General features: G+C 41.2%; 1 protein-coding gene across 1 annotated transcript; it reads right to left on the bottom strand.

The window, feature by feature from the left end:
• Positions 1-924: 924 nt before the first annotated feature.
• On the bottom strand, positions 925-14,787 carry LOC139446182 (protein rolling stone-like). Its single transcript, XM_071227488.1, has 6 exons — positions 14,666-14,787; positions 13,044-13,088; positions 12,545-12,656; positions 10,982-11,216; positions 8,864-8,974; positions 925-1,696 (listed from the first exon to the last, which is right to left on the bottom strand). Exons 1-6 carry the CDS (start codon positions 14,719-14,721, stop codon positions 1,296-1,298), a joined length of 960 nt encoding a protein of 319 aa, XP_071083589.1. The 5' UTR covers positions 14,722-14,787; the 3' UTR covers positions 925-1,295.
• Between the last annotated feature and the right edge of the window lie 636 nt (positions 14,788-15,423).

Genomic DNA, 15,423 nt, shown 5'->3' with positions numbered 1-15,423 from the left:
ATCTGGTAAGGGTGAGGGAGTTTTCACCTTTCTTTGTCATATTTGATAAAACCTCGATCTGATTCATTAAAAGTTAGGTCTGACCATGAACTCATGTGTGTCGTAATCGGAAAAATAACGGAGCATACGTGGCGACTGAGCATCTCTCTGACTCGACCTGGATTCTAAAGTGTTCTTTTTGTCTGCTGATTAATTAACAAATAGGCGATAACGTGGAAACAATCCGATGATAACTTGGAATGTCCTTTCTCTATCGATTCCCTTCTAAACCCAGATTTATTTCCTGGGACCAACTTTGAATATATAAGTACAATGCAACCACAAGCTATCAAAGGATTAATTTGTTACAATTTTCTAATGTACACTAAACTACGGTTATAACGATCTCAAAGGGACCACTAATATTACTTCGTAATAACCGTAGTTCATTATATGCATATATGCATAATATATTCAACAAATGGCCGGGGCTTAAAATAAGTACGTTATATCGGTCAGTTCGTTATAAGCGTGTTCGTTATAAACGTAGTTTACTGTATTTGAGATGCATTTTAACCTTATAACATCAAGGAAAGGGATATAAAGTACAATGACAACGAATGTATTTTGTATGTTTCATGTTTATTAATATATATATATATATATATATATATATATATATATATATATATATATATATACCATACAGAAAGCATAATACATAATTGAAATTCTTGATAGTTGATTTTATCCGTTCAATCATGATCTAAAGATGTAGCTACAGTGAGGAGCAAAAGCAACTATGCCTCTAAGTTGATTTTAACTGTACAGGCGCTCAGTCAGCACTAAAAGAATACTTCTACGTGGTTTTCTTTTTCAAGATATAATTTGATGTAAAACTTTTAAAAATTGAACGCAAGTTCGCTTAATTCACAACTGTTGATGGTATCTTAGACATCTTATCTTTGAAAATCAATCATTTCCCTTTTTTCCGGCACAAATTAGCAACATTTCAAACATGGTAAAGATCATTGCACCAATATATTTTTGCACAAAACAACCAAGCCACAGAATACTTTTTACAAACTGTTGCAGTGATGGTTAAATAGACATACACACATTTAAAAGCAGTTCTGACAATTTTTAATTAAAATTGAGGGTATATCTTTAGAGAGTGAAGGTCCGCCTTTCCGTGGCGCGTAGAAGCAACTGTAAAAGCAGATTTCGTACAATGTTGTTAACTTTCAAATATATTAGCTCAGCAATGTTCTTTATGCCATCCACAACGATAGAACCTGTGATGGCCTTAACACCCTTTACTCAGCCACACCATTCTCCCGCCGCCCCCCTTTATCCACATCTTCACCAGAACGCCTCCCAAGGCAAATGTCAAACAAAGATCCCTTGAGCATGGCAATCACCAAGATCAAGAACTGCAGGAATGGCACTAAAAGGCAAGACCAGAAAGAGAATAATGCTGCCCCACCCGGATCAGCTGACCAGTCAAGATTAGAGTATATAGCACTGGCGCCCAGGCCATTGGTCCCGCCTGCAGCCTGGTACACCACAGAGAAGATGTTGTATGTAGCCGCCACGATGAGGGGATGGAAGAAATGGAAGAATCTCACAGGAGACGCGGCGATATAGAGGTTGATGATGACGTACGTGGTGTTGCCGACGTGAGTTATGTAGTTTACCATCGAGATAGCATCCCCGGCTTGACCCCAAAAAAATGACAATCATTTTATTTTATGATTATAATTAACTTCGACAACGAAAACATGTTTTATCCATACTAGTTTAACCAATAGTTGTATATATCAAAGCAGACAAACTGACGACATTGATCAGCATCCCAGGTGTAGGAATACATACTGTTGCGTGACATGAATCAGGGGATTGCTTAATTTATGCACATACCTTGACACGGCTAAAAAGTCAGTAGCCAATCAACGGAGAGTAGGATCAAAACAATGTTCATAGCACCTGTCAATCAAGGCAAGAGGCGAGAAGAACTGTAACTTACTGTAACAAACCGTAACAAAAATGTCCGGGATAAGGCGGCTGTTTCAAATGACACGGTCAGTTACCGCCAAATTCTAACATTAGTTCCCTCAGAACAGGAAGACATTGAAAAATGGTAGTTAGCAATGAAACCCGAAGACCTGAAAGTTGTGGCTTACTTTTTAACATTCATTGGGAAATGAATGCAATAACACGTGACCAATTCAGCTGATGAGAATGCAGGATTTTCAATGAACACAACGGAAATTTAATTATTATTTAATATCATGTGTATATAGTCATAATGTATATTCCTAACGCACGCTTAAACAATGTACACGCATTCACATGTACATCTTTTCTTGAAAATTAAAATATTTATGACTCCAAATTGATCTACAATAACAAAACATTAATCAGAGGCATTGACAAATGCATTGGAATGGTGACTGTGAAACTGGCGACCAAGAACTACTTTCAAAATATAAATGATTAACTGCTATTCACAAGCGATTCTAAGTCGGGTCACGGGACGGTGTTGAGTGGATAACGCGTTCGATCGTCCCAAAACCTTCCCCCCTTCTGCATTAGGAATTCTACGAATATTACCAGGACCACCTGAATGACATCACAGGGTATGCACACGTATTGGTTGCTGAATGACATCACAAGGCATACACACATAGTGGTTGCTGAATGACATCACAGGGCATACACACATAGTGATTACTGAATGACATCACAGGGCATACACACATAGTGATTACTGAATGACATCACAGGGCATACACACATAGTGGTTGCTGAATGACATCACAAGGCATACATACATAGTGGTTGCTGATTGACATCACAGGGCATACACACATAGTGGTTGCTGAATGACATCACAGGCCTTACATACATAGTGGTTGCTGAATGACACCACAGGGCATACACACATAGTGATTGCTGAATGACATCACAGGCCTTACATACATAGTGATTGCTAAATGACATCACAGGCCTTACATACATGGTGGTTGCTAAATGACATCACAGGGCATACACACATAGTGATTGCTGAATGACATCACAGGCCTTACATACATAGTGATTGCTGAATGACATCACAGGGCATACACACATAGTGGTTGCTGAATGACATCACAGGCCTTACATACATAGTGGTTGCTGAATGACATCACAGGGCATACACACATATTGATTGCTGAATGACATAACAGGGCATACACACATAGTGATTGCTGAATGACATCACAGGGCTTACATACATAGTGATTGCTGAATGACATCACAGGGCATACACTTATAGTGGTTGATGAATGACATCACAGGGCATACATACATAGAGGTTGCTAAATGACATCACAGGGCATACACACATAGTGATTGCTGAATGACATCACAGGGCATACACACATAGTGATTGCTGAATGACATCACAGGCCTTACATACATAGTGATTGCTAAATGACATCACAGGCCTTACATACATGGTGGTTGATGAATGACATCACAGGCCTTACAGACATGGTGTTTGATGAATGACATCACAGGGCATACACTTATAGTGATTGCTGAATGACATCACAGGGCATACACTCATAGTGGTTGCTGAATGACATCACAGGGCATACACTCATAGTGATTGCTGAATGACATCACAGGGCATACACACATAGTGATTGCTGAATGACATCACAGGGCATACACACATAGTGGTTGATGAATGACATCACAGGGCATACACACATAGAGGTTGCTGAATGACATCACAGGGCATACACACATAGTGATTGGTGAATGACATCACAGGGCATACACACATAGTGATTGCTGAATGACATCACAGGGCATACACACATAGTGGTTGCTGAATGACATCACAGGGCTTACATACATAGTGATTGCTGAATGACATCACACGGCATACACTCATAGTTATTACTGAATGACATCACAGGGCATACACACATAGTGGTTGCTGAATGACATCACAGGGCATACACACATAGTGATTGCTGAATGACATCACAGGCCTTACATACATGGTGGTTGCTGAATGACACCACAGGGCATACACACATAGTGGTTGCTGAATGACATCACAGGCCTTACATACATAGTGATTGCTGAATGACATCACAGGGCATACACACATAGTGATTGCTGAATGACATCACAGGGCATACACACATAGTGATTGCTGAATAACATCACAGGCCTTACATACATAGTGGTTGCTGAATGACATCACAGGCCTTACATACATAGTGATTGCTGAATGACATCACAAGCCTTACATACATAGTGATTGCTGAATGACATCACAGGCCTTACATACATAGTGATTGCTGAATGACATCACAGGGCATACACACATAGTGATTGCTGAATGACATCACAGGGCATACACACATAGTGATTGCTGAATGACATCACAGGGCATACACTCATAGTGATTGCTGAATGACATCACAGGGCATACACACATAGTGATTGCTGAATGACATCACAGAGCATACATACATAGTGATTGCTAAATGACATCACAGGGCATACACACATAGTGATTGCTGAATGACATCACAGGGCATACACACATAGTGATTGCTGAATGACATCACAGGGCATACACACATATTGATTGCTGAATGACATAACAGGGCATACACACATAGTGATTGCTGAATGACATCACAGGGCTTACATACATAGTGATTGCTGAATGACATCACAGGGCATACACTTATAGTGGTTGATGAATGACATCACAGGGCATACATACATAGAGGTTGCTAAATGACATCACAGGGCATACACACATAGTGATTGCTGAATGACATCACAGGGCATACACACATAGTGATTGCTGAATGACATCACAGGCCTTACATACATAGTGATTGCTAAATGACATCACAGGCCTTACATACATGGTGGTTGATGAATGACATCACAGGCCTTACAGACATGGTGTTTGATGAATGACATCACAGGGCATACACTTATAGTGATTGCTGAATGACATCACAGGGCATACACTCATAGTGGTTGCTGAATGACATCACAGGGCATACACTCATAGTGATTGCTGAATGACATCACAGGGCATACACACATAGTGGTTGATGAATGACATCACAGGGCATACACACATAGAGGTTGCTGAATGACATCACAGGGCATACACACATAGTGATTGGTGAATGACATCACAGGGCATACACACATAGTGATTGCTGAATGACATCACAGGGCATACACACATAGTGGTTGCTGAATGACATCACAGGGCTTACATACATAGTGATTGCTGAATGACATCACACGGCATACACTCATAGTTATTACTGAATGACATCACAGGGCATACACACATAGTGGTTGCTGAATGACATCACAGGGCATACACACATAGTGATTGCTGAATGACATCACAGGCCTTACATACATGGTGGTTGCTGAATGACACCACAGGGCATACACACATAGTGGTTGCTGAATGACATCACAGGCCTTACATACATAGTGATTGCTGAATGACATCACAGGGCATACACACATAGTGATTGCTGAATGACATCACAGGGCATACACACATAGTGATTGCTGAATGACATCACAGGGCCTTACATACATAGTGGTTGCTGAATGACATCACAGGCCTTACATACATAGTGATTGCTGAATGACATCACAAGCCTTACATACATAGTGATTGCTGAATGACATCACAGGCCTTACATACATAGTGATTGCTGAATGACATCACAGGGCATACACACATAGTGATTGCTGAATGACATCACAGGGCATACACACATAGTGATTGCTGAATGACATCACAGGGCATACACTCATAGTGATTGCTGAATGACATCACAGGGCATACACACATAGTGATTGCTGAATGACATCACAGAGCATACATACATAGTGATTGCTAAATGACATCACAGGGCATACACACATAGTGATTGCTGAATGACATCACAGGGCATACACACATAGTGATTGCTGAATGACATCACAGGGCATACACTCATAGTGATTGCTGAATGACATCACAGGGCATACACACATAGTGATTGCTGAATGACATCACAGGGCTTACATACATAGTGATTGCTAAATGACATCACAGGGCATACACTCATAGTGATTGCTGAATGACATCACAGGGCATACACACATAGTGATTGCTGAATGACATCACAGGGCATACACACATAGTGATTGCTGAATGACATCACAGGGCTTACATACATAGTGATTGCTAAATGACATCACAGGGCATACACACATAGTGATTGCTGAATGACATCACAGGCCTTACATACATAGTGGTTGCTGAATGACATCACAGGCCTTACATACATGGTGGTTGCTGAATGACATCACAGGCCTTACATACATAGTGATTGCTGAATGACATCACATGCGTTACATACATAGTGGTTGCTAAATGACATCACAGGGCATACACACATAGTGATTGCTGAATGACATCACAGGCCTTACATACATAGTGATTGCTGAATGACATCACAGGGCATACACACATAGTGGTTGCTGAATGACATCACAGGCCTTACATACATAGTGGTTGCTGAATGACATCACAGGCCTTACATACATAGTGATTGCTGAATGACATCACAGGCCTTACATACATAGTGGTTGCTGAATGACATCATAGGGCATACACTCATAGTGATTGCTGAATGACATCACAGGGCATACACACATAGTGATTGCTGAATGACATCACAGGGCTTACATACATAGTGATTGCTAAATGACATCACAGGGCATACACACATAGTGATTGCTGAATGACATCACAGGGCATACACACATAGTGATTGCTGAATGACATCACAGGGCATACAGACATAGTGATTGCTGAATGACATCACAGGCCTTACATACATGGTGGTTGATGAATGACATCACAGGCCTTACATACATGGTGGTTGATGAATGACATCACAGGCCTTACATACATGGTGGTTGCTGAATGACATCACAGGCCTTACATACATGGTGGTTGATGAATGACATCACAGGCCTTACATACATAGTGGTTGCTGAATGACATCACAGGGCTTACATACATGGTGGTTGCTGAATGACATCACAGGGCATACACACATAGTGATTGCTGAATGACATCACAGGCCTTACATACATAGTGGTTGCTGAATGACATCACAGGCCTTACATACATGGTGGTTGATGAATGACATCACAGGCCTTACATACATGGTGGTTGCTGAATGACATCACAGGCCTTACATACATGCTGGTTGATGAATGACATCACAGGCCTTACATACATGGTGGTTGCTGAATGACATCACAGGCCTTACATACATGGTGGTTGCTGAATGACATCACAGGCCTTACATACATGGTGGTTGCTGAATGACATTGTCCGATGCAATTTCCTATTTTGACTTGTGCCATATGTCCCCCTGCGTGTGTTTGTGTCGCGCAGGATACGCTCACCTTTTCGCGAACATCTGGTATCATCACTATTTGACAGTGTTTCGTAAACACATGCTCATGATAAGTCTCCCCTCCCCCTTAAATGTCCTTCTTCCGTCACCGTTCGGCAAAGTCCGACGGTCGGCGTTGTCCATTGTCTTTTCATTAATTGTCAGAGAATTATTGACACGTAAATTTTATTCTCTAGCGGTTTCATGGCACACTTTTATCATGTATTGATTTGTTTTCTCCTGTTTTTTTAGTAACCTTATCCATGTGTTGAAAATGTTTTCTGATTTTGATTTTCAAACATTTATGGAATTGTCTAGTAGTGGTAGATAAATTATTTCTCATTTATTTATATTCCGTTTACCACCTCAATAATTGTACGAATCTAGTTGTAATACCGCTGGGTAGCCTATGTTCAGCGCTATAGTTTGACACTTACCGCTTCCGTATTAGTTTAGTACTTAGTTTGCTATTCGGTTTAACTGCTCTCATTTTATTACTGTTATACAGCTGCTTAGCTAATCGGCTTGTGTATTTGAACTGATTTAGTTAATCAGTAATCATTGTTAGTGTAAATAAAGCTTTTGATCCTTTATATTGTCGTCTATTGACACAATTAGCTGTCAGTATTAAACCCGGGAACGTATTACCAGGCCTTCATTATTACTTTATTCTTGGTTAATGACATCCTGGTCTCTGGAGCACAGCTTCGTAACAGTCCCCAGCACAATACTGTTTGCTCAGTTATGTAGTACTTACGTGAATATATCAGCTCCCGGTACAAAATTGTCAATTAGTCACTTAAGGTGTACTAACGTGAATACATTGTCATTTGCTCACTTAAGCAATACTTACGTGAATATGCCAGTTCCCGGAACACTATTGTCACTTGCTCACTTAAGCAATACTTACGTGAATATACCAGTCCCCGGAACACTATTGTCACTTGCTCACTAAAGGTGTACTGACGGGAATATACCAGTCCCCGGAACACTATTGTCACTTGCTCACTTAAGGGGCACTGACGGGAATATACCAGTCCCCGGAACACTATTGTCACTTGCTCACTAAAGGTGTACTGACGGCAATATACCAGTCCCCGGAACACTATTGTCACTTGCTCACTTAAGGGGCACTGACGGGAATATACCAGTCCCCGGAACACTACTGTCACTTGCTCACTTAAGGGGTACTGACGGGAATATACCAGTCCCCGGACACTATTGTCACTTCTTCACGTAATGTCTGCTTAGGACATGCCTACCTGGCGTCATCACTGATTCTCAGGGGATCAATATATATAACTGTCACCACTGTTTTAGCTTTTACGCCCAATGGATAAGTGTTTCGGTGGATAATCAAGTTATATATTTACGTGGATAGACCAGTCCCCAGTACATTATTGTCGCATGCAGACAGATAGCGTTGCTCAAATTCTGCGAAACCCACGTCACTTTGAGAAACAGCGGCATACGTCTGTCTTCACCTGTTAAAGAAGAGATTTCATTAGGGGAAAGGTCCATGTTTTCCTCTGTTAACACGATGAGAAAAGGATATTTTGGAGTATCACAAAGGGTGTCAGCGTAACTGTAACTACATTTTGTTTTAATTTTACAAACCATTTGTTTCTTTATGCATTCGTAGCTGTTTTTGAAATCGTGGAAAACATTTACTATAATGTCCCAACCTGTTGAATAGGAACACCTTCTGTTGCACGCGTGTATTTTAGCGTCTCAATGTTGATCACGTGATATGATGTCAGATTGCTCAATAATATGAAACCTATAAGGTATGACGTCGACGTGATTTATTGATAATGACGTTACTCATTGTTGTCATTGCATCATAAGAACAAATAGTATGGCTTCAGAGAAGATTTTTTGTTGGGTTGTCATTTTTCACTCTCAAGATGGTATTGGTGTACTATATCAAATACCCTGCACGAAACTGCAAGACATTTCACTTTGGTATAGCCAATGAGTACAGGTATCGTACTGACAACCCTAAAAACATGATCAGGGAAAACTGGGATTCCAACCCACGACCATAGGTTTCTGGCACGTCCAGGGGACGCAACTCTGCATAGCGATTCACGGCTCCTGAAACGACTGGGCCCAATAATAGCAATTATCCACCTGCAGCATCGAAACGACGAACTTCATGTTCCGCCAGAACCCTTTCTGATACCCTCCTCCAATAATGCCACCTGGTCACATATAAGACTTGAAATACCATGGCAGTTTTGGTTTACATAAGCTAGGACCTTATTAGAAGTAATATGTACCACAAAGTGTGACAATGCGATACTATCGTATAACATAATATATTTAAAATATGTACTATCGACAAAATTAAGGGAACTAATGATTTCAATGTACCTATCGCTGAGGTGTACATTTACAAAACCTAGGCCTCGCATCTGAACACAACATCTGTTCACAATGAAATGAATGGACGTCATGTGATGCACGTGCACACAGAAGCAACCGAGCTAGCCACACGCTCAGAAATGCCTCGGAGACAGTATCTCAATGAACAGACAGAATTGTGGGTACGATAGGGAGGGGGACGTCAATATCCAAAAGTTGTCAAATCAAAAAGTGTAATTTCTTGGCTGTGGGACAAGTACCGTCAAGCGGGTGGGGTTGCATGCAGACCTGGGCGTGGGAGCATTAAACAAACGAACTAATTTGGTTGTTTGTGTTCTCTGTCCATCATGTTGTTATAGTATAACCCTCCTGTTATCATAACTTTACTTACTCATGTTTTCCCACTTATGTATGCAATTGTTGTCACTGTTAATCCTCTATGGTTAATCCTCCACCTGCTATATATATTGTGTACATTGTTCCTCTTTCAGTCTTGCTTGACAACGGAAAAGGATCTATATCGAAACGTCGCCTTTAAAGTAATTAAAGTTGTTATCCATAAATTGTGTCTACTTTGTCATCCGTCAACTTCTAATTAATGCCTATCAAACAATTAATTTGGTCATTGTGAATGGACATTTGACTGACAAGCGAAATGTTGCCGAAATCTGGCATCGTGTCGTTCTTTAATTCGCTAGAATTATCGGCAGAATTGTTGAACTGCAAGATGGCAATGCCAGACAACATGATACCATGGTCGTGACCGACTATCTCCGACGACGAGGCATACGGACATTCGAATTGCCCGGTAAGCCCCCTGACATATGCCCGATAGAGCACCAGGGGGATGTTCTTGGAGGGAGAGTGTACCCCAGAGACCCAGCACCCACCAACCTAGCCCAGCTTGGGGTAGCTCTTCAGGTGGAATAGAGGACAATACTGAGGGAAACCCTACGCAAGTTAACCAGCAGTCTGCCACCAAGGGGCATGACACATGATGGACACACCAGGGTCTGATCTACACGGCCGAAATATTTTTTGAAGACATGTATCGTCATTGCACCTTCACTATCATTTCATCAGTTCCCTTACTTTTGTCGGAAGTATACAGTTCTCATACAAACCACTAATGATGTCTTTCCTCACAAGGTGACAGTAGCCCACTGCCACAAAGTCAGTCAGAGTGGAAAACGTCAGAAGGAAGAACATCCAGTTTGTGAAATAGATGAACCACTTGATGCTGTCCTCTTCGGTCCTCGTCCAGGTGTGTCTGTCACAGAACCACGTTACGATGATCATGACGACGTGGTAGGCAGCAACAACACCGCGCCAACACAAGTACATCTTCGGCCAGCCCCACTGGAAGGACAACACAACAGACATGTGTATAAGTAATGTGAACACGGAGTACACAGAAGACTAGGACTTTGAGGCCAGAACTGTTATTTTGGCATTAGGCGATCGAGGCCTTGTCAAAGGTGTGGCGTTTAATGGCTGAAACTGGTTGTGAAACACAAATGTGAGTATGATGTGCATATTGTACTTGCCCCACCAACTGTTATCTGATTATAATATAATGGAATGATGGCGTGACCTTTTATGTTCAGTATTGCTTTCAATGTAGTAAATCTGTTGCAGCTGTATTCTACATTCCTGTGGACACAGTTGTCTGTCAGTAGTTATGTTCCAAGGATTTGCCTCAACCATTATTTTCTGTGGGGTGCTGGGCCATTAGATTAGGTTTCGGGTAGCTTTCTTTGTTCAAAGCAGCTGATTGATTCAGATACTAACATAGCCCTAGGCGAAAAAAACATTCTGTTCAACCTTTATCATCTGTACACCAGCAGTTACACACTGACAGAAACTAACTGTTGTTCGTGTCCTGTCCTGTTAGATGACTACTGCAATAGCCCCGTGGGTATTCAAGTTTAGAAATGATCCCCAGCAATCTATGCTGGTCGTGAGAGTTGATATAGTGGATCGGTTGGCCAGGGTCGGACATTTGCCTGTCATCGTACACGGTGGAGTTGATCATTTGTTCACAATATCAGTCACTGGAGTGTTTGCTCCAGACTTGTTCATGGAAAGTGTTCACGGGTTAAGGGCGCAAGTGGTTACAGATGAGTTTGCTCTGTAGGACGGTGTGTGTTTTGAAATAGTAACCGAAAAGAGCCTGTTTCTATCAAAACCCCACCCGATCCTCTTATATACTGAACAAAAACAGTCAGGGATCATTCACGTTTCTAGATTGTTGTGTAGTGCAGAACGAGCACATTATTTCATTAAACTCCCCATAACAAGATCCGTACCTTTTTTTGTTTAGTATACATAGTAGATAATAACACAACCTTCACCGCTAAACAACAAGGTAACAACAACAAAGGAGACAAAATGTATGGATAACAACCTCTTTATTTACTTGACAACGGTATATGGATCTATACCGAAACGTCGCCTTTACAGTAAATGAAGAAGTTGTCATGTATAATTTGTGTCTACTATTTCATCTGTCAACTTCTAAGTAACAATTAATGAAACAACAATTTAACAACAATGTCACAACAATGTCACAATAATGTCACAACAATGTCACAATAATGTCACAATAATGTCACAACAATGTCACAACAATTTAACAACAATGCAACAACAATGTGACAACAGTGTAACACCAATGTAACACATACTTCAAATTTGGTAAAAAGATATGGACGAGAATGCTGGAGTCCAAAGCTGGAACACCGGAACTGTGCCCTCAAGTGTTCCATGGAACTCCTTGTCCAGGAGTCGGAACTGTCACTGAAACCACCAGTAGCTTGGTAAACGAATATACAGGGTACACACAACCAAGTGGCTTCTGTGACGTGCATTTGGTATGGATCAGATAAAGTGACAATTTCATGGTTATTTAAGAATTAGTCTTCAATATGCGTTTGTTAAATTATCATGGTGCACACTGTAAATCACGAGTGAACGCAAAGAGTGCATACCGACTCCGACGTTGACACTTAGCAGATCGCATTTAACACTTCAATGGCCACCACACCGATCCAGGATACATATGAAAGTCACCACAACAAATTCAAACCAACAAAATCAGATAAGAGTTGTGAGCACATAGCTGCACATATCGAGGAATAGGTCATTTTCAAGTGAACAATCGTCATTGCAGTGACTGTTTAGTACCTTTGTCTACTTCTGCCATTGCTCCCATGGGTTCCAATAACCGAGCTGTAAATAAACGACAAAGCCCATCATAAAAAAATCTCTAGCCTGTTTTACAATTTCAACTGTACATTAAGACATTGCTCACGTGAATTTTGAAAGTTATCTAACTTTAACATCGTAAAAATACGTCACTGGTATAAGGGCGGCGCATAATACAACATTCATTGCTGATGATTCGACCTTTGACCTCAAGGGACGACCTGGCAACAAAGTGCACAGCTTGCTCCTAAATCAATACAATACCAAGGATATAGTCCTAACCACAAGCGACAAAGCCCGTTCCATACTCATCAGGAATATCTGCTGAAGGCAGGGCTAATCGTAGGATTCCGACTATCAAATAGCGATGACACCTGGCGTTCGTATCTGCCCCACTGATGGCACGGGTCCCAAGCACATGGCTCCAACTGTCTTGCAGTGTTTTCACAGTTTCCTTTCCAGATTTATTTTTCAAAATATTTTTTTATTGCATTCAGTATATGATGTTACATGGTTATACAGGTGTAGCATGTCATGTTGTATACTTATTAGGTGTAGGTTACATACCTATACAGCAGACAACAAATTTAAGTTGGTTACAGGTGTACAACAATGTTCACAAATGCTGAAAGGAGCAGGCTATATTTGCCATACTTATTAACTAAGCTAAATCCTTACAGCACATTAGTGGAAATTGTTCATTTTCAAAATAGGGACATAGTAACTAGACTATTAATGTGCCAAAGTTTTGCATTTTCTGTCAAACTGTCTTATTGTATTGTTTTTGTGTGCAATTGATTTCTCTATCCGAAATATATCGAACAAAGTCTTCAGAAAGTCTTCAAGTGGCAATTTGTTTTTCTTAATACTTGACACGTGTATATATGTTTTGAATGTCAGTATGATGTGATTTAACAGAATGTTACAGTTGTGCCCGAGTAAAACCGAGTACAAAGATGCCGACCGGAATAGGCCACAGCTAATTAACCATAATGTTTTCCTGAAACTAATATGAGGGGGTAACAGCGCTGGGCCCTGCAATCAAGGTAAGTATAAAACGTGAACGCCGAAACACTTTCCACTGGGCCTGAAAGGAACACTTTCAAACTTGACAAACGAATCAGCTGGGAACCATGGGACGTACACTCGAGACACATATTACCACACACACATAAATGATAATATGTGAGTGAGTGAGTGAGTGAGTGAGTGAATATGGTTTTACGCCGCTTTTAGCAATATTCCAGCAATATCACGGCGGGGGACACCAGAAATGGGCTTCACGACATTATACCCATGTCGGGAATCGAATCCGGGTCTTCGGCGTGACGAGCGAACGCTTTAACCACTAGGCTACCCGACCGCCCCCGATAATATGTACTTTCTACCCATGTTTTCAAAAAACCGATTAAATATTAATCATCATGATGAATATCTTTTTGCAATTTTACTTTTTTTCCTCTTTTTTTGCTTATCTTTACCTCGAAGAAAATCTGTGAACAAGCTATTGGAAAAAATGATGGCCTGCCGATTTATCGAAACAGTGGAGTTATTGAGTTCATGAAACAATCAACATCGTATTGTTATTTGATAATTCCAACCTTTTGTCGTTCGGCAGATGACGTCTCCTGATTAACGGAGAGGTTTCATCACTCATCTTCCTGTCTCGTCTCCTGGCTCCTGGCTCCTGTTTCCTGGCTGCTAGCTCCTGGCTCCTGTTCCCAGTCACAGTACCGTAGGAATCAGTCACTGTCGCGATGTAAAACAATATATTTGAAAACAAATCAACCAATGGCAAATTGAGTCTCACAGGTGTCGCAGACAATTAGTTGGATAGGAGCCCGAGGTCGACAGCTTGACTGTTGAGAATCTCCAGGGATTCGGTCATGCTGAAACACACGTGACGTTGTCCGAAAATGAAATCTATTCACCCAGCATTGAGAATTTACGATGGTAAGTATTCAAGCTAAGACTCTTCAAGGATCAATTGATCCTTACAACCACAGCAGCCCTTTCTGGCTCCTTTCTTCTTCTCCTACTTCTTCTTCTTCTCCTCCTTCTCCTCCTCCTTCTCCTCCTCCTTCTCCTCCTCCTTCTCCTTCTTCTTCTCCTACTTTATCTTCCCCTCCTTCTCCTTCTCCTCCTTCTTCTCCTCCTCCTTCTCCTCCTTCTTCTTCTCCTTCCCCTCCTCTTCTTGTTACTTCTACTTGGTGGTGCGATGGGGTAGCCTAGTGCTTAAAGCGTTGGCTCGTAACGTGGAAGACCCGGGTTTGATTCCCCACATGGGCACCATTTTCCGGTGTCCCCCGATGTTCGATCAAGGTTACATCATTCAAGGCCCTAGAAGAGCTTTCCAAAA

The sequence above is a fragment of the Haliotis cracherodii genome, unplaced genomic scaffold (genome assembly GCF_022045235.1).
Source record: "Haliotis cracherodii isolate W230 unplaced genomic scaffold, xgHalCrac1.p SCAF_6, whole genome shotgun sequence".
NCBI classification, from domain to species: Eukaryota; Metazoa; Mollusca; class Gastropoda; order Lepetellida; family Haliotidae; genus Haliotis; species Haliotis cracherodii.
The sequence above is the reverse complement of the archived record's forward strand: the minus strand, read 5'-3'. Positions and strand labels throughout refer to the sequence as shown.